The following is a 27,198-nucleotide window of genomic DNA, read 5'->3' on the forward strand; positions in this document are numbered from 1 at the left end:
CAGCAATCAGTGAACCTGCTATTTATTTGTGTCTAACCTTATTTAAAAGCAATCAAGCATCACCACTGTTATGTTGCAGTACTGAATTCCTTGTTGGTTATATAATTATTTGCACATTATATAATTATCTGTAAGTTATATAATTACCCATGAGCAAATAAATCTATACTCAGACCAATGGCTAGTATGATGAAGTCGGTGGTACTTACAGTCTTCGAGCTTCGTGGTTTTATGCCCTGAATCCCACCTGATGGGAATGTATACTATGCAGTTTAAAATGTGGCAAGCTGCATTTTGGGCTCCCCTACTCATTTGGCTGAGTGGGGCCCTGGGCTTTTGCCCCATAGTCCTGCCCTGACTTGTACCTGCTGGATGAAGCCCACAGAATGACCTTGGACAAATCAGGGTAAAGACAAGATAATTTGAACGGAACTGGTCTGAATACACATTTAGTGCCCTGAACAACAAATGAATCCGAATGCAATGGATATACTTCTGCCTCAATTTTGAATGCCTGTAGTTTTTTCTTCAGACCAAGTGGGTATGGGGGGGATCAGGGGGAATGGGCTGAGCATTCACACCCCACCAACCTAAGAATACTGCCTGCAATCTAAACAGACTCTGTGTACAAACATGCAAATGGTCTGTTGTGACAGCAGACCAAACATGGATAAGTCAGAAGAGAGGCCTGACACTGTGATTCTGGCTTTTTCTTCTTCTTTGGCATTGGCAATCACTTTTTTAAAGATTTGCCTTGAGAGAGTCTTTAAACCTCTTTTGTTGAGGTTTTTTGCTTTCCATTTTTGCTTTCCATTTTTAAGTTCTGGCTATGTCCACCCTCACCACCAGATTTAACACATGGAAAGTTTCATCTGCCTTCTATATTACTCTCTACAAATGACGGACCATAGCTTAATCTTTGCATGCAGGGAGCCTCAATCTCAGTTCTTGGATCTTGTCACTGAAATCCAGATCCATGGATAGTCAGGACAGACCAGAGGGGAGGCAGAATGTTGATCAGGATGCAAAATGTAGATCTCTGGGTGATTTGCAGCAGAACAGCACAGGCTTTTGACACCCAAGTGTTGAACAGCAGCAGCAACCAAACAACTTTTTCATGCCTAAATTAGGCAGCTGAAATGAAGAAATCACATCAGGTGTGGCCTGTTGTGTGAAAGGACTGTGTCCCCTGTTCATTCTGGCACTGGAAACAAAACCCCTAGGCAGAAAATGTGCTCAAAAGATCAACCCTGCTCCTTAATCCTTTGTCTTTTGCACTTGGCCTTGCTTCTAAATCTTGGGGTTCTACTCAGAGAACAAAATGGGCCCAAGAAGACTGACTGTGTTAAAAAGCACGGATGAGCTTCCTATGCATAGCTGCCTTTTTTTAAAGGGAAATTCCCTTATTCCGAATAGGATTCCTTGCAAGAAAAGGGGGAAGTTGACAGCTATGTTCCTATGCTTCTTTCTCAGCCTCACGTATTTTACGGGGTTGTTGTTGTGAGACGAAGACACCCCGGAAGAGACCTGCGTTGTCTATGAAACCCACTAGCAGCGAGTAAGAGGCACGCCCGCCTCCCTCCATCGCTACCGGGCGCCTTCGGCTCACTGCAGAGTCGCCACGCCGGTTGAAGGTGCCCTGAGGCTGCTGCAAGCCAGGAGGGAAGCGCCGAGGCCGCGAAGGGTCCGCGCCTGCGCCTCTCGCCCCGTCTGCGCTCGGCCCCACAGGAGAGGGCGACGGCCAGAAGCGGGGACCCCCCGCCTCCCGCCCCCCACACGGCGCTGAACTCCCTTCTTGCGCGTTCAGCCAATGAACCCGCCGAGGGGGCTGGTCCAAGGCACGTTATAAAAGGGGCAGGCGGAGGCGCGAGGCGTTGCTGCGCTCGGCGTGCTTTGCTGGTACCCGACGGGAGACGGCGAGAGGAAAGGAGGGTTTCTTGCGCGAGCGCGGGCGGACGAGCGAGCATCGGCCATGTGCGGTGAGTGAGGGAGCCCCGGGGGCTGCTTTGTTGCGCTTCTAGATGCGGAGCGCGAGGGAGCCCAGGCATCATGGAAAAGGGCTGCGGGCAGATCCACTCGGAGGGGGGGCACTTTGCAAAGGGAGACTTGGCATGCATGTTCTAACCATACAGAGGGGCCCTTCCATTTTGCGGGGAGGGGGACCTGTGCAGATTTTGTGGAAGCAGAGCCGTATTATTTTCTAGGGAGTCAGAAAGGGGAATGAACTGAAACCCTGACCTCGCCTCCCCCCAGAAAGAGATGCTTAGCGCTTCCTTTCCCAGTCCCGCCATCCGGATGCTTTTATTGCTGTGCCCTCTGCTTCCTCCGGGTAGCCATTGAGCTGCAAGGCGACCGTAGTAGCATTATGCTCTGCCCTGGCTTCCCTCCTCTGGAGGTTTTGTTTGTTTGCTTATGGAGGAGTTTAACGCTCCATGCTCTTTATGAGAGCAAAGCCGAGCTGTTAAACTTAGCTCTCTCAGCAAAGGGGGACAAGAGGAACTTTCTCTCTCTCTTTCTCTCTCTCTCTCCCTCTCCCCCCCCCCCAATCTTGGTCCTTTAAATGCTCCAGGTACAGTAACTGAAATTACAGAAAGACTTGCAAAATGTATTTTTAATTGACATTAATGTCCTTTCGTGCAAATGTTTCTGAGTAATAGTTTCCCTTGCATTGGTAACAGTTAGCGTCTCCTTCCTACTTGGAAGAAAATCTGAACAAGTCATAAAAAGAGGTTTTCTGGTCAAAGATGTTGACCTGTCCTACATGGTTAAAATGTATTTTGAGGGCTTTCTTTCAATGGGACACTGGCAGATGGCAACATTTGAAATGTTCAGTTCATGCCCCCTTGTAACAAGCAAGTAAAGACGTGGGGAGATCTTGGCGCCACAAAGCAAAGACCAAAGGATTGCCATTTAAAGGCTCATGAAATCACATGGTCAGGAACTTTCCCTTCCTGGATTGCCCTGTGTTCATGGTAAATGGGTCATCTGACTCAGTACAGCTTGGGCACAAGTCACTTTTGTGCATCACTGTTCAACCAGTGCTAGGAAACATGAAATTGTACCTTTCAGACAATAGCCTTCCTTACTCAAATGTTTTTAAAAAGAATGTTCATTGTATGTGCATCGGTGGTGGCACACGGACCCTGTTTACAAGAACAGAGCCCTCAGCGCATCTGGTCTCTTGTATTCATTTAGTCTTGGAGGGAGGAGGAGGAGCCTGCTAACATTATGCCCCCCATCATGTGCATTCATCGAATACACTTTTGAACATCTGAAAATGGCTAAACTGTTGGTGTGATAGCAGCATAATCCTGATAAAATGGCCTAGCCATATGCAGAATAGCTATATATGAGCAGATCTCTAAAACTGCCTGCAAGTCCTTATGATATAATTGCTGTTTCAGAACATCTGAGCAAATGGGAATTACTTAGATTTTGTTTATTTTAAGGGTAATTATCCCTAAGGATGCTGAAGATATGTTAAGTCAAGTAAAAAGGAATGGAATACATCAATAGGTATGGAATAAATGCCTGAGCCTATGTCTGAGAATTGGATTGGACATTATTAATTCCAAAGCTGAAAAGAGATGGCCTGCTTTGGATTTGTACATTCAGAACAGGAAATCACCCACCGTCACAGTCAAAGCAATATGTTATCTTTGAAAGGTGGACAAGAAGTGCCTTATTTTATCAGTTTAAGAAGATTCTGTTCCACCTGAATTTCATTAAGTGACCCTTTGCGCTAAAGAAGATTTTATCAGGAATGACCCATATTACCTGTGGTTAAGAATTCAAGATTTTGTAACTAGAAATTGAAATAATACTAAATACTAAAAGCAACACATCTGTGGTTGTAGAGCAGGAAACAGGGATATTACACTGTTCAACTAAGTTTTAACTAAGGAGTGGTATAGCTGACTCAGTGTGAAGTAACAACAAGTATGTGATTTCAGTGCACTCAGCCTTTCTAACACCCTTCACTGCTGCCATAGCAACCAGGCAATTTTGGTGATGCAAAATGAATATGTAAATAAGAACACTGTTCCAAAAATGTCACTGGAAGTGGGGAGTGAAAGATTCCTGCTCGTAGCTGAAACTCCTTTAAAATACTCTTGGCAAAACAAGCATGATTATATAAGAAGTTTTAAAAGCATAATTATTTTTCAAAAGAAAAATTCAAAACATATAATACATTAAAATGCCATATATTTTAAAAACTTTTAACAGAGGTTGACAACCTTGTTCAGTCCTGAGAACACAGCTGTAGCTTGCTTGCATCTGGCGATGTTGCTTCTTCCATTGTATATTATTATTATTATTATTATTATTATTATTTGAATTCATATACTGCCCTATACCCACAGGTCTCAGGGCAGTTCATGGGATAAAATCACAATAAACACAAAATACATAATCAAAATAAAAACAAGAACAACCCAATAATCCCCCTCCCCCCAAAAAAATAATAATCAGAGAGGTAAAATAGAATTTTAAACAGAGAAAATAAGCACCCATCAGGTATTATCTAGGAGTAGATTAAAATATCAATTTAACTGTCTTTCAAATCAAAACATTTTAGCCATTGTAACCATTCATAGAAGCTCTTTTAGTACCACGCCAGATTGGACATGGTGGATTTTTGTGACAATCTTTTGTGAAAGACTTAAACATGAGCTCCATGAAATAAAGGGGAAATGAGAAAAAAATCTGACTGTGGATCCCTTTTTAAAGACTTACCTGCTGATTTCCTAAGCCAGCGTTTTTATAGGTGGTTCTTTCAAGGCTGACCTTTGCCAACCTTTTGCCATGCTGGCTGGGGCTGATAGGGATAGTAGTCCAAAACATGTGGAGGGCACCAGGTTGGTGAAGCCTGATCTTGGAAGATGTTTCTGTGAAGTTTTCAAATGGGGGTTGAAGGCAGCAGCCTACCCCTTTGGCTTGCCCTCCAGCATCTGAAATCCAAGCAGATATGAGAAACCTACGAATGTCTAGGTGTGGGACTCCCAACTTTTGATAGCAGGACCAGTAATTAGGGAACATGGGAGTGGGCTTCAATATCATCTGGAGGGCTATGGGTTTCTCATCTCTGTTCTGAAGGTATTGCCTCTGAACATGAGGGTTCTCTGTAATACTAATGATGGTCGAGAGAATGTGAGTAACAACTTTTTAAAAGCTATTTAACTGGATTAAAGCTTAAGGTTCAGTAACATGCCTGAAAATGGTGCACAGCTGCAACTGAAGTATTGGGTCTAATCAGTTTGCAAATTAACTCCATGATAATACAAAACTGCAGTTCTGAGATTATAGAATGACAGGAAGACATCAGTACACTTGAAGATGGACTATTTTCTATGAACCACAGAGATACAGAGTAGCTAGAGTGGGAGCCTAATCAAATAGCAGAATACCGTTCCCAGTGTAGAAGATAAATGGTAGGTCTATAATGCTCTAAGGCAGTACATATTTAAAAGCTGAAGGAGTGGAGTGTTGACTCATTAGTCTCAAACTATGAGACACCCCTATCTTGATCCTGGTAAACTTACAAGTACTGACGTTTCTTGAGGAATTTCCCCACTGGAAAACTCTCAATGACCCTTTCTTTACCCACCAGTTGCATTCCTCAAAGAGGAAGCAAGAATTTCAAAGCCTTGATGAGAGATAAAGGGAGCCGTTTTAAACAAAGATGAGCTTGTGCAACTTCTAGCTGACTCTGCTTGAAGAAGTGTGCATGCACATGAAAGCTCATACCAGTAACTAACTTAGTTGGTCTCTAAGGTGCTACTGGAAGGAATTTTTATTTATTTTATTTTTTATTTTATTTTGCTGGAACTTCAGTTTTTTAAGTGCCAGCACAAAGCATGAAGGCTCTTTCCCTCACCCGCCTTTGTAACTTGAGTCTTTTCCTGTACAGAATTCCTTTTGTGCGGTCCTTTAAAAGCAACCAGATTCTTTTCAGTTTTTCTTCAATCAAACCAAATGATTAAGTCAGCTGTAAATAGGAGTACTTAATGTCATCTGTTATCTCCTGCATGATAAAGACAACAGCATGCCGAAGGCTGTAACATGAAGCTGTGCTTTTGGGAGTTTTGGCTGGGAAGTAGGGTCTAAGAAGAAAATAAGTGAGGATAATGAGGTCAAAAGGGAAATGGTCTAGTTAACAATAACAGGTTTATTGTACAACTCAATAAAACTCAGTAAAACTCAAAACGATCATTCTGTGGTTGTTTTCTATAGCTCTGTCCACATAAGCTTGTGCTACGTTTTGTTTGTCTCCAAGTTGCAAAAGACACATCACTGTTTTTGCTATCACCGACGTATACTTGAAAAAATAATAATTCAGTTTCAAGCTCCCCCCCTTGCTAATGCTGCCACTCATAAAAGGTAATGGCATTAGCAATAAATGAAACTTAAAACTGTATTTGCAATTTGTGCTAGAAGCTCAGGCCAAAAACGAACTTACGTTTTGTTTTATTTTGAAAATAATTATGATGGAACAACAACAGATTCTTCAGTTTCAGGAAAAGAAGAGGTCTGGTTCAGATTTTGTAATGTTTGTGACACATTGTAGCAATACTTATTTTTAAAAAGGCAAATACAGTGGTACCTCGGGTTAAGTACTTAATTCGTTCCGGAGATCCGCACTTAACCTAGAACTCTTCTTAACCTGAAGCACCACTTTAGCTAATGAGGCCTCCTGCTGCTGCCGCGCTGCCAGAGCACAATTTCTGTTCTCATCCTGAAGCAAAGTTCTTAACCCGAGGTATTATTTCTGGGTTAGCGGAGTCTGTAACCTGAAACATCTGCAACTTGAAGCGTATGTAACCCGAGGTACCACGGTACTTATTTTTGCCTCTCTAAAAACTCTGTATCAGCTACTGAAGTTCAGGTTCCTGCCTGATCACTACCAAATTCATACTGACTTGCTCCAAAATATAGGCTATTTCTAAACAGCTCCTAAGGCCCTCACAGTGTCCAGCTGAGCAGCACATAACTAATTAAGAGAGAGAGGACAATCTGTTTGTGGAAGGAAGTATGTGAGAAGGGGAATGAGTTTAACAAGCAGTAGAGGGTTTGGCCACAGTCTAGCATGGAGTTAAGAGCATGCAAGCCCACTGACATTTAATGGTATTTAACTCTCTGCTGGGAATTTTTGGCCTCCTTGTATGTGAAAGTGAGCAGTTAATAAGTTAATAGAAGGCACAATAGAATGTGTGTGCTTGAAAGGAAAATTTCTTTCCCATGACCCAAAGAATCTGTAATATATTCCTTGGCAGCCCAGGCTCTGCTATCATTTTCAGTGAAGTCTCTAGTGGCTTCTGAGTCTCCTGGTATGCATGAATAGTAGCAGTGCTAGAGTTCAGTATAAACAAGGAACCTTTACCAAACACAGGACACTGGCTGCATTGTGGACAGATCCCTCAAAAGAGGCCTTCCCTGAAGTGATAATACACATAAAGACATGATGCCTTAATGCAGGAAATCTGACAGGTCTTGAAATATACATGTTGTAAAGCACTGGTTCAGAAAGCAGCAAAAGGGTCACTTCTTTTTTAAAAAATGAGGATATGCAGAAATGTTTAAAACACTTCTCTGGAAAAGTAGCAGAGAATTTGAGCTGAGCACATGGAAAAAATGTTAATAGCCATAAATTTAACAGACTTTCTTGCTGCCTCGGGGCAACTTTTTAATGTTACTATTTGCAGGCAAGAGTTATAACCGATATGTTTTAACAGAAAACCAAACAAAAACACAAGTCTTCAATACATTGGGCTGGGGGTTGTTATGTAACAGGCTTTGTGAAATCCCAGTTATATTCCAAAAAGTTTTCCTTTTCAGGTCTGTTGTAAAAATATCCACTTTGCATATCTTCTTTTGAGAGGTGGGAAATTTCTGACTAACTTTTGCTCCAAAAGTACAAATCCTTCTTGGTGTCAGATAATACATATTTGACATGACATGTGTAGCTTCAGATGTGGATACTAAATGATGCACAGTTTCTCATTTATACTCATTTGTTTATTTAGAATTTCATTTTATGTACAGTACCAAAAAGGGGGGGGGGGGGGATTAACCATAACAAAACTGATTACAAACAAGGGAGTATACAGAAGTTTTCAGGTACATATTCAATTATATGCTTGCCCAACTCTTGCCCAAATCTGTTGTAGCCAATCTGTAAGATATCTCCAAAGGAGTACCAACGTTGGAAAGATTGCATACCAGGGATGAAGAATAAAAATGGAAAAGAAAAGTGGGAAAAGATCAGTGTAATTAATACATTTCACATTCTGAAGGGATGTTTGAATAAATTAGGGCTGTGAATTCAGACCAGTTGAAATTATTTCGTCAACTGACTGGTCAGATATTGTCAAATAATTGCCAACTGTTTGTAAAGCATTAATTTTATTCGGCCAAGAAAAAAGGTACAAAGCTGTGGCTGAAGGGAATGCTGTAGGGAAGGGAAATTGGCTTTTAGTTACAGCACCTACCAATCTGGAGTAGCAAAGAGCAGCAAAAAAGGGTCCAGCTTTGACCTTCACCTGCCCCCAAAATGCTGCTGGCTATTGGCAGTAAGGTGCTGTTGGCGGTTTTTTCTACCTACCCACTGTTTGAGTAGGTGGGCACCTCATCCAAACCCTCTCCAGCATGGCTTATTTGAGGATTGAGATATTCTGTCAACCTGTTTAATATGATGTTAATTACAAAAACAAATTAGTTTAACTGTTAAGCATGAAACTGTTCCCTCGCCATGGTAACAAATGACAATACACTATAATATGTAGTAAGTTTCCACCTCAGTTAGTGTTCTTGACTTCATGAAATATTTGGTCATGATCAAATAGTAGGTGGTCAATTTATTGGTCAGTTCACAGTAATTTGATCAGTCAGTTGACTAGTGTGCCAGTCATAAAGCAACCCGTTAATTGGTGTCCTAACCTGGGAATGTCACTCAAATAAATTAAATCCATGATCCTGACTAAAATTGTGCAACACTTTATGAATTATTGGATTGGGTTGCCCCATTCTAAAGGTTGTTTCTTAAGTACATAACAAACTTCAACTGAGTAACAAAACAAAGCCCCAAACCTCTATAATGATAGGATTAAGCCTTATTGGATTTGTCGTAAAATGTAGCACTTTGAGTTTATAAGACTTTATATGTGCTTCTGAGTATGTTGGGTAAACATATTAAAGTACCAGCTTATCATTCTTCTTTTCAATACCCAACAGGAATATTTGCGTATCTGAACTACAGGGTGCCTCGGACCAGGAAGGAGATATTTGAAACTCTCATAAAAGGGCTACAGAGACTAGAATATAGGGGATATGACTCTGCAGGTATGTGAACAATCCTGTTGTGCAAAATTTCCACAGCAGTGGCCAAGTTGGTCTCATACTGTAAGAAAAACAAAAGAGTCTTGTGGCACTTTAAATGCTAATAAATTTATTATGGCATAAGCTTTTGTGGACTCTGGTTCAGTTCATCAGATGCATAAAATGACATCTTAGCTGGCAGGTACATAAAGGAGAAGATTTTAAGGTGTGAGTTGAATGGCAATGAGATGCAGATATAGCCATCAATGATAATTAGAGCTCGGCAGAACAATCCAAACATCCTTACATTGGGCTGCTTCTTTTATTTTAGTAGGTAGAGGTATTCCTCCACCCAGTGCCCTCATGAATTTTTGCTGCTTTTAAAACATTTGGGGCTTGTCTAAGGTACGATGAGCAATACGAATGCTTTACCTCAACACCAGTTGCCTAAACATTCATCTGGCTTTGTAAGCAATTGTATGTGTTAACTAAGACTGTACAATAAGTTGTGTTCTGTATTTCAGGTGTTGCAATTGATGGGAATGATAATGAAGATAAGGAAAGGTACATTAAATTGGTCAAGAAAAGAGGAAAAGTGAAGGCTCTTGATGAGGAGCTGCACAGTGAGTAGAAAGGGTGGGATTCAACTAACAAGCCCCACTAACCACCAGCACAAGGGCTCAGACTGAAGTTCCCCACCTCTAAGCTAGCATATCAATTGCTCTTCTTTGTGGACTGTGGTGGTTTGTGTATCAGGCATGTCCAAAGTCCATTTCGGGGACCTAATCCGGCCCACCAGTTGATTTAATCCGGCCCCCGTGGCAGTACAGTGGTATCTACGGTTACGAACTTAATTCGTTCTCAAGGTCCGTTTTTTAACTGCTCTTAATCCGAGATACCACTTTAGCTAATAGGGCCTCCTGTTGCTGCCAGCGTGCGATTTCTGTTCTCATCCTGAGGTAAAGTTATTAACCTGAGGTGTCTGTAACCCGAGGTACTGTACCACTGCATATGTCCTGAGAAAAGCTCAGCAACTTCAATCAATCCTAAAAAGATCTCAACAACTTTGGTTGGCCCTCTTGCATAAAATCTGGCCCTCTTTGAAAAAAGTTTGGGCACCCATGGTGTATATGATGTCATCAGAACTCTCTCCTATTGAGAAAGATTCATCATTAGCTACAGTGGAGGAATGGTGGTTAAAATTACTGAATTTAGCTGAGATGGTGAAATCGACATTTTTAATCTGGGGGAAATCATTGCCAGCATTTACTAAATTGGATTGGAAACTTCTTACAGACTTTATGCATGAAAAAGAAAAAGAACTTAATGATATCAGGGTTTGAGGATTGAAGATAATAATGTTGGTTTATAGAAGGTGGATTTTCTAGGTGTTATCTTGGAGTGGGTGTGTTGAATAATTCTCCCTATATAGCTGACATATTAAGAATTGGAAGTTCTCTTTTTTATTGTTTTCTTTTTCTTTCCCTCTTTTTCCTTCCTTCATCTCTCTCCTCCTCCCCTCCCCCTCCACTTCTTCTCTCTAGTTCTGTTAGGTATTTTTATTTAGATTAGCTTTTTAGGCTTGACGAAAAGGTAGCTGATATTAATCTTTGTATTTTTGTGTGCAAATTTCAAGAAAATTAATTCATTTTTAAAAAGAACTCTCTCCTGTTGGTACTGATGAAATAAATGCAGCCAATATAATATGGACAACCCAGTTTCAAGTGGTTTATTGAAAGTATGGAAGCAAATACTTTCCACACAGTTTAGAATTTACAAATAGTCTCTCTTTTATAATTAAATAAAAAGTTAAGACTCTGTTAGTTACATATATTTGTGACTATAATCTGAGTTAAAAGTGGTTGGGATTGATTTTTGTGTGTGTATGGGTTTGATTTTGTATACAGAACAAGATGGACTAGACTTAAAGGCAGACTTCGAGACACATTTTGGTATTGCTCACACTCGCTGGGCAACCCATGGAGCACCAAATGCAGTGAACAGTCACCCACAACGATCAGATAAAAGTAACGGTAGGTACCTTCTAAAAAAATCTGTAGTTGCACCAGAGTAGAAATTCCCAGAAACAACTTTTGAAACCAGTAGACTGAAATGAATTGTTTTTGCATATTAGATAAGGTTGGTGATTATGTCAGATATTTTTTCTTCTTACACAAAGGAATGTTGTAGTTTTGCAAAGATGCAACTCCAAGGATTCATGAAATTAGGGAATCTGAAGCAGTTGAGGCTAGAATGCCAGGATTCCATTCACAAATCAGATTGGATTCCTACAAAACCCCTTAACACACTGTGTTTTCATTACCAAAAATCTAGTGACAGCAGCCCGACACAGTCACTGAAAGAGGAAAATAATGTAAAGCACTTTGCAGATTTAAAATGTTATTTAGAAAAGGTTCCAACTTTAAATCTTTGATTGAATTAAGCTGTTATTGATTAGGTCATCTCTTTTTGTGTGTTTTCCTATTTATTTCAGAATTTGTCGTTATCCATAATGGGATCATCACAAATTACAAAGACCTAAGGAAGTTTTTGGTAAGCTGAAAACAACTGGATGTCCCAAAATGTGTGTGTGCCATTTTAGCTCTGTGGCCTGGTTAGCTTTTGCTCTATGGCCTGGTTCTCACGATGCACTAAGCCAAACCTTGGCTTAATGAAACCATTTGTACCTAGTTTAGTGGGGCTTATGATCAGGCAAGTGTTTATAGGATTGCAGTCTAAATGAAGTTTCTCTATGTATTTTTGGTAGGTGATAGGAATGATGGTAATTGTGATTGAAACCGTAGATGACACCTGATTATGTTGTATGTAGTCTTAAAATCCTGATGGTAACACATAGATCTAAACATTTTCTTAAAAAAAACACCCCCCACTATTCCAGGAAACCAAAGGTTACGAGTTTGAATCTGAAACAGATACTGAAACCATTCCAAAGCTGATCAAATATGTGTATGACAACCGGGAGTCTGAAGACATAAGTTTTTCTGTCTTGGTTGAGAGAGTCATTCATCAGCTGGTGAGTGGGAAATAGTCTCTTTATTTCCTATAATAAATAATGTTTAAAACAATATGAAACTACTTTTCATGTATGAAGTTAAAATGTGGAAATAACTACTCAGTTCTGTTCCGTTGGGAAAACTTAAAAAAAAATTTCTTTCAATTCCATGTTTTATTTTGCTTTCATTTTTAATAAAAATACCATCTTGTTATATACCTGCCCTGTGCCTGCTGGTTAAGAATGAAGTGCAAACCCAGAAGAAATAGAGGAAACTGTAGTATTTCTGAGCACAATGATTTTCTTTTCCTTCAGAAATACCAAACTTCAATAACCAGAGCACAATCTTGCCATTTACCATCTCTTGTCTTCCTCCTCTATAGTTCTCAGATGAAAAGTTATTGCACCAGTTAAAAGATTTCTAAACTTCCTTGTTAGTTTAATAGCCCTGGGACCATAGATCCCAAAGCTGAATGTGTAAAGTGAAGGTACATTTTCTTCCATCATTGTTTGGGACATTTCATTCCTTCCTCTCTGTTTACTCAATATTTACTCTAACCTGACTGAATTTAATGGGGATTAGTCCCACCTGTGTGTTTAGCATTGCTGACTTGTGCATTTTTGACCTCCTCATTTTGTGATAATCTTTTGTTTCTGACAATTCCTTGATGCCGAATGACAAAAGATTCATTTCCCCCCCCTCAAAGGGTCATTGGAGATAATAAGACAGGATCTTACTCTGTGTGTAACTATCATCCATGCTATCCTCCCCGCCAACTAATGTTTAATTTCCCCCCTCCTAGGAAGGAGCTTTTGCACTGGTTTTCAAAAGTATCCACTACCCAGGGGAAGCTATTGCTACCAGGTTAGTAAAAGTATTTAGAGTCCATTACTGTGTAATAGAAGCTGAGGATATATGTAAAGCTCTGTGGTTTTTTTATACTTGATAGTTTTTAGAGGGGTTTTTTGCATTTGGTGGGGTCCATATTAATAGACAAGCACACAGGAAAGGTTTCTAGTACAGTGGTGCCCCGCAAGACGAATGCCTTGCAAGACGGAAAACCCGCAAGACGAAAGGGTTTTCCGTTTGCAGAGGCGCTTTGCGGGACGAATTTCCCTATGGGCTTGCTTCGCAAGACGAAAAATGACGAAAACATTTGAATTTTTTTTTTTTTGCTCCAAAACCCCTTATTTTGAATCGCTAAGCTGCTAAAAGCATTTTAGCAGCAAAACCGCTAAGCCCCTACCCCTTAAAAAGCCGTTTTTAGCCCTTAAATTGCCAATAGCCCTAATAGTGCTACTCCGTCAATGGGCTTGCTTCGCAAGACGAAAAAAACGCAAGACGAAAAGACCCGCGGAACGGATTCTTTTCGTCTTGCGAGGCACCACTGTAGATATTTTTTGTTTGAAACATTCAGTTTATCCTTAATAAAAGTTTTATAACTAATTTGCCTGTTTTTTCATTATTTGACAGGAGGGGGAGTCCACTACTTATTGGAGTTCGAAGTGAATCTAAGCTTTCCACTGAACAAATCCCTGTCCTATATAGAACATGTAAGTTATTAAAGCATTACAATCATACAGGTCCCACTTTTGTTACAGAATTGTTGAGGAATTGAGTTCATTAAACACACACAGAAATGTCACTAGAAACCCCACAGGTAGACATTTAGGGCAGTGAAATATTTGCATTAGCACAAGGATTAGTGATAGCACCCCCTCCTCCTGTGTGCATCCCCAAATCCGTTCTGGAGCATTGAGTGGAAACCCAGGCCATATTTTGGGGGCAGATTGTGAGGAAGAAGGAGGACAAACCTTTGCTACACCTGTTTTAAAATTATGTAATTCTGTATTTCAACTTGATCTAGATAATGACTCAATCTTCACAGTTGTGTGTGTGTGTGTGTTTTAATTGGCAGGCAACATTGAAAATGTAAAGAATCGATGCAAAACACGAATGAAAAGACTAGATAGTTCTACCTGCCTTCATGCTGTTGGAGATAAAGCGGTTGAATTTTTCTTTGCTTCAGATGCAAGGTAACTGAAAAATATGTGTGATCTATGTTAGCAGGATCAGTTTAGTTATTTACCCTACCCTTGTAATTCAATGGAGAAATGTAAATCAGTGGGACAGGCTGCTGCTGGCTGCAGCTTCTAATCCAGGCATGGCTAACCTGTAACCCTTCAGACATTGCCTCTTGAATACACTTCGCATCATCTCTGGCATTGGCCATGCTGGCTGGAGCTGACATTTTGAATGTGAGAGCCTTTCTAGAATTTGGCTACCAAATGCTCATTGGTGTTGCAACTTTCCCATCTTTGAGTTGTGACCAAGATGTGGGGAGTGCATAATCCAAGCTCCTTTTTACTCTTAGACTTGCACATGCAAATAGAACAAATTTAAATGGAGATTCTGTAACTTTGCTGATTTTGCATTCTTGTTTGTAGCGCTATAATTGAGCACACCAACAGAGTAATCTTTCTAGAAGACGATGACATTGCAGCAGTGGCTGAAGGGAAGCTTTCTATTCATCGGCTAGAACGCTGCGCTAGCGATGACCCATCTCGGATCATACAGACTTTGCAGATGGAACTGCAGCAAATCATGAAAGGTAAGGGCAGCTGAACAATCTTGCTGGTCCAAGGGCATATGAAGGAAACATTTACCCATTAGAAACCAGGTGCCTTTCTGGTCAAACCTTAGCTACAGGAACAGCGCTAGAGATGGGCAGGGAGGAAAAAAGAAAGACAGTTTTAAAATAATGACAATAATGATACTTCAGTATCATTTCTAGAAACTGGTGTTTCCCCAGAGCTGTAAACTGGTCCTGCTGATATTTGAGGCATCAAGTGTACTTCTATAAAGAAAATTTCTCAGTTTAACAGTTAATAAAAACAATGAATATTAGTATGATGTTGTTCGAAACATGTAAAGCATCTGAGCACTGAACAGCAAATAAACATAGGCAGAAAATTCAATTTCCACTGGTGTCTTGTTGGAGGCAGTTGATCCATAGCCCTCTGCCTCACCCTAATGCCCTTCAGCCACCAAACCAGAACAACTTCATCTTTAATTAAGCTTAGTTATTGTTTAGGAGAATTTAATATTTATAACGAAATGAATTCCCATAACCCCTTCTGCATTCTTTGCCCAATCTTTCGCTAGCAACAGTTTTGACTTTTGTTGAAATTGCTGTTCTGTGCTTGGTTACTCTTGCTGCAAATTCAAGTCTCATTTGAACAGTAATAAGAAAGGCAGTCTGAAACTTAACTAGTCATGTTTTATAAAAACAGGGAACTTCAGTGCTTTCATGCAAAAGGAAATATTTGAACAACCGGAGTCTGTTTTCAATACCATGAGAGGAAGGGTGAACTTTGAGAGCAACACAGGTAACATGGGGGAATTTTTAATTCCATTCAACATTGCCACTACTCTTTTTTTTTTTTAAGCAACCTACTCTGAACTAAAGATATCTCCTTGTTTCTGTTTCATGGAAACTACAGTTCTTTTAGGTGGCTTGAAGGACCATTTGAAAGAAATCAGAAGATGTAGGCGATTAATAATCATTGGTTGCGGAACCAGTTTTCATGCTGCAGTGGCTGTAAGTTCAGTATACTCTTGAACATGTAAGAAAGATAATGGAAACGTATGGCTACAGGGATTTTACTTTTCTATTCTTATTTTGCTTTTATTTATAAAAGGTTTATTGATCTGTTTTCACAAAGTGGTGCTCAATAAAAATACATTGGACCTGCATAAATATACCATAATAAACCTAGTTGTGTTTGGTGAGGTTGGGTGCAGCACTCACCTGACCTTGTGTTCCCTGTGTTGCTGCTGCATACCAGGGCAGAAGCTGTGAAAGACACTTAGGGGTGGCCTTGCTGTACCCTGTGTTTCCTGCCTGGTTAGAGATAGAATACAGCCCCCAGTCAACAAGACTTGCTAGTAGAGGGTGGCTGGGTAAAGAGCCTGTGGGCAGACAACATAGACCGCTTCCCCTCCCTGCTAAGTGCCTTGATAAGGCATACCAGAAACAGCTGGGATGAGGGACAGCCTTGAGGCCTCAGAACTCCTTATTACTCAGGAAGAAGACACAGCAGATAGAGTGGTGGGTGGAATCCTAGCTAAGACAAGCAGGGAGAAAATGCTTGGCGGTGTGCGGTGTGAGAGAGGTGTAGGACTGCGGGCTAGGCTTAATTGATGTCCTGGCTGAGAAGCTGACTGAAAAGAGGCTGAAGGGACCTGGGGACCTGGTGAGCTTCAAACAGTGCCTGAAGTGCACTGACATGGACCTCATAGATTAGACAGGGATGGGCTTTGATAATATGGCACCCTGAGCAAGGACAAAATTTGGCCTCTCCCCCCCCCCCCCAAATTATTTCTTATTTTCACAATTATTCCTTTTGGTACAGTTGCTTTTTTAATGGATCTTCTTGGTAGCTACCTGGATAAATGTTGTTGTTGTTGTTATTTTGTGCTCCCTCGGCTTGTGGGAAACCGCCCACACGACCTTAAATCCAGCACTGGAGTAGACCCTCCTGCCTCAGTCCACAGGGAGGTGGGATGGTTCTGGGAGGGAAGAGCAAGAAGTTATCCCCCCCCCCATTCTGCTGCTCTACCCCACTGCCTGCTTGCTACTTTAAAAAATAATAGACAGGTTAACATAGCAGAAAAAGAGAGAGTGTTCAGTAGATGCCTTGGTAAGAAAGAATGTCTTTAATTGCTGACAAAAGCATGCCACCAAAGATGCTCACCATATCTTTAAATAAATAAATATAAATAAATAAATGCATAAATAAAATAAAATAACCACCCATTATCTAACATACCCTACAAAAATAAGAAGAGTTGCTGGATTGGATCAAAAGCTCATCTAATCCAGCATCCTTTTCTTACAGTGGTCAGCATTTACCACAAGTGGGATGTAAACGCAACAGCGCTCTCCTCACTTGTGATCTCGGCAAATATAGTTTATTTCTGCAAAAGAAATGCATTGTGCATATGCTGTATAACTTTACAGAATAGCTATTCATTTTAGAAATACTAGAAATAATCCATTGATCTAAAGCTACTTTAAGGATAATTTTAAGTGTGCTTTATTTTGTTAAGACTGAAGTTTGCTCTACTATCTTTATGTTGGTTACAGACCCGTCAAGTTTTGGAGGAACTAACTGAGTTACCTGTGATGGTGGAACTTGCCAGTGATTTTCTGGATCGGAATACCCCTGTCTTTAGAGACGATGTGTGCTTTTTCATCAGTCAGTCTGGTGAGCTTTAATCTATGCTGTATGTTAATCTTGGCAAAGCTTTTTATTTGGTTTTCAGATCTATCATGAGCTGGTGACAGCTTCAGAGCCAGTCTGGAGTAGGTTTTTTACACTGTCAAGTGAGATCAGGCATACCTGATTTCATCCTGGGTCCCAATCCCTTTCTCCATACCTAGGTGATAGATTCCTGGCTACATTTTTGAATGCTTTTTACTAGCTGAGCTTTGTATGTCAACTGCTACAAGCATATCACAGTAGAAATATAAAATAACATTCTATGACTACTCTAATTCGCTTTATGTGTTAAAAGGGAAATAGCATTCCTATGTCAAGGCTGTAAGATTTCTTCTCTGTTGATCATGTACTGCAAAGGAAAAAGCAGGCTTTTCGGAGTTTGTAAAGGATGTAATAAGCAGAGTGTATCTGGTGAGGCAATTAGATAACAGTGTAGATAAGTCAGGCCAGAACCCTCCTTTATTAACTAAAGAACTACTTGGCAGCAGAGTGACACTATACCTCAAGTTATCTCTTAACAGTGAGAGGCAAAAGAACTGGTGCCAAATAGAGAGAGGAATCTTAAATGCTTCTTTTGTGGTATAGCAGGAGAGCATAGAGCAGAGGTGGGGAATGTGTAGCCCTCCCATTGTTGATAATAAATAATAATAATAATAATAATAATAATAATAATAATAAATTTATTTGTACCCTGCCCATCTGATTGGGTTGCCCCATTGGCCATACCGGCTGGGGCTGGCGAGAATAGTAGTCCCACGACATCTGGAGGGCCGCAGGTGTCCCACCAGAGAGGAATACTGCTTCTGAGGAAGAAAAACACTATCAAAATGTATTAGGCTTTCTCAGTCCAGTGAGTTTTCATTTGGCACTAACTTCAGGTTTGCCTCTTTTTGTCCCTGTGCTATTTTTGCTGTGGTGTTTTTCTTTTTGTTGCTGCTAACAATGGTCAATGGGGCTTACACAATGATAATATTCCAGGAAATAGAAGATACAGTATAAGCAAACATTAGTCACTCCCAATTACTCCATTCTTTTTATTTAAGTTTACATTTTAAGTATCTCATCAACCTAATTAGAACAAAGTTGTCCTAAAGGATGCACATTTTCTGTCAGGCAACACTCAGGTTGAGGTCAAAGGGAGAATGTGTAAATTGGTACGAGTGTTTTCAAGACAGAGGAACAAAGGTTGACGTGTAAACTTCAAGGCTCTTCTGTCAAGATGGGCACAACATAAGTATGAAATAGCTAAATTAGACCTAATAATGAAGCTTCGTTTTAATATAGTAAATCTGGACATGAATAAGGATAATGGTTTTCGGTTCGCTACAGGTGCCAGTTAGCAATTGCTTGGATCACCAATTACTGTTGCTGTGAATAATAACGGTGATAATTTAAGATTGAATTGAATTTTCACAGTCTGTGTGTCTTCATTTCCTTGCTGTTTGACTCCTCTTTTTACAATTTCCTGCCATTTATCTTCCTGCCAATTTAAGATAATTATGCATCTGATGAAGTGGACTCTGGTCCACAAGGGCTTATGCGAAATGAAAATGTGTTCATTTCCTTTAAGGTACTACAAGTCTCTTTGTTGTAATTTAAGCATGTGATCTGCAAAATTTTGTAGATGAAACCTAAAGGTACCATGAACCAGTCTGAAAGGGTCAAGGAGGACTAAAGTACATTCTCATTCTATCGTCTGATCTGGTGCATTTGATTTGGACAATTAATCCAAATGGCTATTGATACATTTTTTAAAAAAACCCTCTTTTCCTCCAAGTAGCTCAGCTTGGTATACACTGTTCTGCCCCCAGCCCAAATTTATCCTCAAAAGGTGACGTAGGGTGTGTTAGGCAGACCGACAGTGACTGTTCCAAAGTCACTCACGGTGGGGATTTGAATTTCAGTCTTCCTAGTATGACATTCCAGCATACTACATTGCACTATTTTTCCTGTGGCTCCAGAGCTTAGATTCCTGGTGTCGGAGGGATTTTCTTCTGGCTTTCAACAGTGCAGCAGCAGCTGGGTGGCTGGGTGGGAGAAGTTCTTAAAAAGCAAGCTGGACGAGAGCCTGTGGATCATAGTGCTCAGCTTGTATTTAAAACATTGCTTCATATTCTGAACCAAGAAACTACAAATTGTGTCAATATCACCAACTCAGAAGGGGTGAAACAGTATGGAAATGCCAGTCCACCAGGTTCTTCTATGAATGGGTTATACATTTCTAGCTATACAACCTTTTCAAGTCAATCTCTTCTGACTTTATATGATAGGTTAATAATTCTGTTGCAATTCTGAATTAAGCATAAATGTCAATATGTTCTTTTATTGAAGGGGAAACTGCTGATACATTGATGGCTTTGCGGTACTGTAAAGATCGCCGAGCTTTGACAGTTGGAATTACAAATACTGTTGGAAGCTCAATATCCAGAGACACAGACTGTGGTGTGCATATCAATGCTGGGCCTGAGATTGGGGTGGCAAGCACAAAGGTAACTGATATGTACTGTCATTGGTGGGGGTTTTTCTTTGACCAAATCATAGGCCTAGACATTTTTGCATAGATTGCCAGAATAATAGCCTTGCATGGTGCTAGAGCAGCATGTTTTATGACACTGTAGGATGCTGCCATGTCAGACCACTGAAGGGTTCATCCATCTCAGTATTGTCAGCACTGATTGGAAGTGGTTCTCCAGGGTTTCAGGCAGAGAATTTTGCAGCTCTACTTAGAGATGTCAGGAATTGAACCTGGCATCTTCTCAGTGTAAAACATGTGATCTGCCACTGACCTGTAGCCCTTCCCACTCCATCGTAATGTAAGAAATTATTTTGCTGAGGCAGGTAATTTAGGTAGCAAACATGAAGCAAGCCAAATTAATGTCTTTTTAAAAATCTTCAGGCATATACCAGCCAGTTCATCTCTCTTGTAATGTTTGGTCTGATGATGTCAGAAGACAGAATTTCCTTGCAAAACAGAAGACAAGAAATCATAAGCGGTCTGAAGTCATTACCTGGTATGCATGTTTTTACCGTTCAAATGATATATAGATATATAGATATATATATGGGAATGCTAAAATTCAAGAATATGTGGGCCATTTCAAATGGGATATGTAGAATGTTTTTCAAATTATTATGTGAGTAAGGAATATCCATAGCTTTTATTTTTAAAAAATTAAGTTAACCATTTTTAATCCAACTTTATATTTTGAGGTGCTCATATTTTACTGTCATAGCTCCAGTTTGTACTGTATTGAGTTCAGAACCTTCAGGGAAAAAATAACAATCGAGAAAACAGTATAGAGATAAAATGGAATAGCCTCTTGTTTAATGTCTCAAATCAATCCCCAAATTGATTTTTAAATCATCCTCTGTATTCGCAAATGTGTTTAAAAGCTATTGAGTGTTCAGCATAGGGACTGACTGAAAATAATTTTCCATATCTTTATTCAAAATGGCCCTGTGTATCTTTTTTTAAAAAAAGGAGCAAAACACTGTGCTTTGCTAGTAAATAAAATTAAAGCTGATCAATCTGAATTCATGCAATCCTGGCCACATCTTCTGTTTTACTACTTTTGAAATGGTTGGCTCTGTAATACCGTAAATAATTATTGGTTTTAACCTGTTGGCAGAAATGATCAAGGAAGTACTGTCCTTGGATGAGAAGATACATGATCTGGCACTTGAACTATATAAACAGCGATCACTTTTGGTTATGGGTCGTGGCTACAACTATGCCACTTGCTTGGAAGGTGCATTGGTATGAATTCATAATCTCAGTTTTATTTGTGATATTTTTCCTGTTCTTTGTTTGGCATAATTGGTTGTTGTTTGTTTTTATTGTTTTACCTGGAATACTTGCCTGTATTTTACCCCAACCCGAGATCAGCAGATGGGCAATTTAGGAATATGTTAAATAAGTACATAATTAAATATGGTTACATCTGTAAGTAAAACATTTTTGCATACATTAGGTTTTTGCATATATAAAGCCTTCCATGGACAGAAAGAATCCTTCTTCCCATGGAAGGCAAAGTCTGGATCCAACCGATTAAAATGTCTTCTTTTCAGGGGGTGGGGGATTGCGTATCTGATGGGTTTTGTTTCAAAAAACTCTTAAGAGCTGTGTTACTGAACAAAGAGGTGTAGATGTTTCACTTCTTTCTCATTTTGAGCTATTGCTGCCTTGCAGCTTCCGTTAATTAAATCAAGACTTGTGTGCAGGAAACCTCAAACAGACTTTGAACTGAATGAAGGTGGCGTTTATGATCTTAGATTTAAGGCATCTCTGATCTTCCTGTTTTGCATATGGGCATGGGAACCATACGTGTACATAGGTCAGGATCCAAAGAACCACATAACTTGTGAAATGTTGCCTGTGGGACTTTGGGCACAATGAAAGTGTCTTTTGGATTCCAACATCTGTCAGTTTTGCCTACTTGCACTTAATTATTTTTGAACGTAATAAATGCTTTTTTATTATCCCAGTGCTTTGGTTGTGATCTTGTTCCATTTGCTTTGCAGAAAATCAAGGAGATTACATATATGCACTCTGAAGGCATTCTGGCTGGGGAATTGAAGCATGGGCCCTTGGCTCTTATAGATAAGCAGATGCCAGTTATCATGATCATTATGAAAGATCCCTGTTTCGCAAAGTGCCAGAATGCTCTACAGCAGGTCACTGCTCGCCAGGTAAATTGCCTAGTAAGCATGTCACTTTTAGGACTAGATCGCTTGTGCATTTCCTGCAAGATTATCATTATGAAGGGTAGTCATAGGCAAGAGAAAGTAGAACTGTGAGGTCAGAAAGGGCAACCAAAATAGCCATAGGGATGGAGCCTTCCCATTCACAATAAACTTAATCTGTCATGGATGCTTTAGCTGAGATTCCTGCATTGCAGGGGACTGGCAATGTGACCCTTGGGGTCCCTTCCAACTCCATGATTCTATATGTATGGTTTGGAGGACATGGAAAGAGATTTCCTTTTCCCCCTTATCTCAGTAACTCTAGAACTTGGAATCATTTAATGAAATAGATTAGGTGTAGAGATTAAGCAACCAGTCTTCACACTATTCACAAATTATGGAATTGCTGTCAAATGATACAGCGATAACCACTACATAAAAAAGGTAAAGGATCCCTGACAGTTAAGTCCAGTCGCTGGCGACTCTGGGGTTGCGGCGCTCATCTCACTTTACAGGCCGAGAGAGGCAGCGTTTGTCCGCAGACAGCTTTCCGGGTCATGTGGCTAGCATGACTAAGCCGCTTCTGGCGAAACCAGAGCAGCGCATGGAAACGCCGTTTACCTTCCCACCGAAGCGGTACCTATTTACCTACTTGCACTTTGACGTGCTTTCAAACTGCTGGGTTGGCAGGAACTGGGACCAAACAATGGGAGCTCACCCCGTCGCGGGGATTCAAGCTGCCGACTTTCTGATTGGCAAGCCCAAGAGGCTCAGTGGTTTAGACCACAGCGCCACCCACATCCCATAACCACTACATTAGGTATCTTTAATTGGCCATTAGAACTATATCGAACAAAAGTTTTGGATATAAGATGAGGTAGAAACTGTCTCTCAGCAGCTGTTGCTCCTCTGGACATTTTCAGCCTAGGGAATCATGTGCTCAGAAGACACTGCTGCAAGCATATTAAGCTGGAAATAGGAAAATACATTTCATGTTCTTAGGTTGTACATAACATTTGGTTTGATTTGATTAACATTTGGTTTGGTTTGCAGACATTTCAATTTTCCCAAGGCCTTTTATTTATTTATTTAGTATTTTTCTGGAAAGAAAGGGAGAAAGTAGGGATTTTTTTAATGGCCCATCCCATGGGTTTGGAAATGTTACATCATGAGTAAACCTATGGAATGTTTTTTCTAGTAGAGGTTTGGCACTTGTCTTCCATACTAACTTGTCTGCATAAGCTTCAAGGCATAACAATTAAAATACACGGAGTGGGTAATAGTTAGCAGGTGTTCTGCAATGTTAGTTCTTACATGGTTTTTATTGTGTATATATAATTATTGTGAAAGACTTCAGTATTTTTTATGAAATTTGTTTATTTAATTTATAAAAATATTTGTATACCGTTGTGTTATAAAATATATACCACTGTGGTTTACAGAGATATGCAAAATGGCTTTCATCTTAAAATTTAGCTCAGTTGACATTAATTGCTGCATATTGGCAAATGTCTGAAATGCGCAGCAAAATATAGATGAAATGAAAATGTAACCTTGAATCAACTTTGATTTCTTGCTTTGCAGGGCCGCCCTGTTATATTGTGTTCTAGAGAAGACACAGAGAGCTCAAAATTTGCTTACAAAACTATTGAGCTTCCACAGACCGTTGATTGCCTGCAAGGAGTTTTGAGTGTTATCCCTCTACAGCTGCTTTCATTCCACCTGGCTGTTCTCAGAGGATATGATGTAAGTTACTTCTATATTTAGGCACTCCAATTAAAGCACTTATACAAACACACTTGGACACTTCCCCTATTTCTTCAGACTTGAAACAAGAATGATTACATAGAATTTAAACAAAGACCTGGTTGTGCTCTCTTAAGATGGAAATTCAGTGCAAATCAAATTTAATTTACTTTTACCCTGCAACATAAGCTCCAAATGCTAAAAGCGTAAAAAACAAGTTTACACAATTACAAAAATAGTTTTGGAGCGCATGCCATTTTTCTTGACATGCACATTCCCATTATCCAAGCTATAAGGAGCGGTTTGCAGCAGATGCCTGTGCGACATGCCAACCTCCCCTTTGCCTTGCCCCACCCCTCTCAATGAGTGGCAGTGAGCAACTCAGCAGCTGGGAAGCAAGCATTTTGGCTCTGCCCCCTGGGTGAGCTGCTGCTGCTACACAACAGTGATGTCAGGTGCTCCACCTTCAGAGTTTAGGTGGATGCTAAATGAAGAAAGGGTCCTGTCAGTTTTGTTGTTCTGACCATGGGATGCCATACCCAAGGATTGTCTGGTGCCAAAACTCCATTGCCAGTGAATACTTTCATTTTATGCATAATGCATAATCTGTTTTAATTGCTGTTGCTGGCTTGTTTTTTAACCTTCTATTGTTTCTCTAACATTTGTTTTAATTTTTTTTTCGTGCCTTGGGAGTTTTACAACTGGGGCATATTTGCTTTTAAATCACAGGTTAACAGTGTACACGATCAATTACACTACACAGTTTCAATGTAATCTCTCTCAGTTTTCATAGAGACCCAGGGTTATGGTTCAAATATGGCAGTAGAGAGAATACAGAAGGGAGAAGTGGTCAAGGGAAAGTGGTCAGGCAAAGCCAGATGGGAAGGGATGCAGCTAGCTGTGGTTGTATTTCCATATACATTCTCAGAATTTGGGGAGGAATACAGCTAGTATGGTGATTATTATTTTTAGTCTGTTTTACTGAGTGATGCACATGAATTTCTTAAATGAAAAAGCCTCCTATAAATTGAATTGAGGATAATTTTCTTTTCTTTTCCCCAGGTGGATTTTCCGAGGAATTTGGCAAAATCTGTGACTGTGGAATAAGCATTGCACAGTAGAATATTTGTTACCTATAATCCAAAATTGAATTTCTGTCAGTGAGACTTTAGCAGACTGTTTTGATGATGCTGATTCTACAAAGCAAAGTAAACATAATTCTGTTTACTTCAGTGGGGTTTGGGGCTGTGGAAACCACAAACCAGTACAATGGATCTGTTGCTAACTGGAAAGTGTTTGGGAATGTTTTGTTATTTTTTAATGTGATCTTTAATGTGCCTTTAAATATTTGTTACTTGCCTTGCACCTAAGTGCTCTTGCCACATCGCTGAAATAATAAAATTGCCAAAGAAAGGAAGAAAAAGCATTGTTTACAAATGGTTAATGAACAGTTTTTCTATTTCTACGACTGTGCAATATATGTATATAACTTTTGAGTTACTGTGAATAAGTCAACACTATACATGCAGCCTGAATCCATACATGTTTACTCAGAAGTAAGTCCCTCTGAAATCAGTAGGATTTATTCCTTGGTATATATGCATAGGAGTGCTGCCTTAGTTCTAAATACAAAGTATTTATATATACACAAATGTATAGCATTTAAGTTATTTTTAGTATGTTGGTTGCCTGTAGTAGTGGGCTGATTTTACTAATTGTGTACAAGTTCTTTTACTGTTTGTGCTTTGTATTTTTAACTGGAATTCTCTTTCCTATTATATTAACCTTTCCTATTTACTGTTATGGGATTGTATCTGTATTTCCACAGATCCTTTCATCTATCTACACTTTACAACTTCTGCACTATTGTGAATTAAAGTTTCTTAAACATCATTCAGATTTAGTTGTGTTTTGCTGAAAATTTCCTGTTGACAAAATACCAATTTACTTGAGCCAAATTATCTTCATGTTCTTGAATAGTATTGTTTAACCATAGTAGGCTATTGGCTGTTGTGTGAGCTCAGTATGTTTATATTTAACTATTGTACAACCAAAACGCTATGCAATTAAATAGACTATTGACTGCAAAATGTTCTTGACTGAGTTTTCGTGTAGGTTATGGTGTGAGGGGGAAAGAAGTGATTTATTTGAGGAGATTGTGCTGGTCCTCCAATGAAATTGACTGGTAGCTTTAGAACAGACGAAAGGAAGTATTTCTTCACACAATGAAAAATTAATTGATGGAATTCACTGGCACTAGAGGTGATAATAGCTACTAGTTTTCATAGCTTTAAAAGGAAATTAGACACATCTCACAGAGGATAAGTCTATCAATGGATATTAGTTATGATGTATGTATGAAACTTGCAGTTCCTGGAGGTCAACAACAGGAGAGGATTACTTTTTCATGTCCTGATTGCAAGCCTTCCAGAGGCAGTGGTCCACTGTGGCTGCTCTTAATTAGCCTCGGCTCTGCTGTGATTTGATGCCGCCTCTTCAACCTTTTGGCCTGGCATTGTGGACACTGTTGGATCTACTGGTATAATTAGTTAATTTTATATCCTGGACTTAATGGTGGATAAGGTATAAGTAATAAATTCTTATTCTTATGGGGAGCAGGTTAGGGATGTGGGCTCTTTAGATGGTAATGTGTATTACTTCAGAATATAGTACGCTAGTCTTGCTTTGTTGAGGGGCCCTTTTCCTCATTCTGCTGTGTTCTGCTGCATATTTTGGCCCTGGTGGTGCCTCTGGATGAAGCTCACAGTATAGTCTTGGAGAAATCAGGGTGAAGAAAAAAATTCTAACTACAGCATGGGGATGTTTCAAAATTTCTGATTACTATGAACTGACACAAAGTATCAGTGCCACTGACAATGCAGACAGGTACGGTAATCATATTATGCACTTAACTGGTGTATCTTCAAGCTTCATGGAACATGTAAGAAAATGACCGTCTGTATTTCTAGCAACTGTGTTGCTGAAGTTCTATCACTTCTTCACTTCCTAGAGAAATAAATTTTGCCACAAAGATAATTTCTCAATATGTTCCCATACTGCAGTTTTCAAAGTAGCAATTTTTACGCTACAGCTCACTGAAGAGAATGAGCAGTCTGTACCGTAATGTCCCTTTTTGGATAAAATTCCTTTAACTT

The 27,198-nt window shown here is 39.8% G+C and overlaps 1 protein-coding gene across 1 annotated transcript; it reads left to right on the forward strand.

The window, feature by feature from the left end:
- The first annotated feature begins 1,620 nt into the window (after nt 1-1,620).
- On the forward strand, nt 1,621-26,133 carry GFPT2 (glutamine-fructose-6-phosphate transaminase 2). Its single transcript, XM_083428538.1, has 19 exons — nt 1,621-1,979; nt 9,232-9,339; nt 9,840-9,938; nt 11,223-11,348; nt 11,810-11,868; nt 12,215-12,349; nt 13,132-13,193; nt 13,803-13,882; nt 14,248-14,365; nt 14,777-14,940; nt 15,623-15,718; nt 15,833-15,930; nt 17,479-17,599; nt 19,946-20,103; nt 20,511-20,625; nt 21,244-21,371; nt 22,136-22,303; nt 23,882-24,043; nt 25,106-26,133. The coding sequence occupies exons 1-19, from the start codon at nt 1,973-1,975 to the stop codon at nt 25,148-25,150; spliced, it is 2,049 nt and encodes a 682-aa protein (XP_083284664.1). The 5' UTR covers nt 1,621-1,972; the 3' UTR covers nt 25,151-26,133.
- Nucleotides 26,134-27,198: the final 1,065 nt, after the last annotated feature.

This window comes from Podarcis tiliguerta (genome assembly GCF_965153285.1).
Source record: "Podarcis tiliguerta genome assembly, chromosome: 2".
NCBI lineage: Eukaryota > Metazoa > Chordata > Lepidosauria > Squamata > Lacertidae > Podarcis > Podarcis tiliguerta.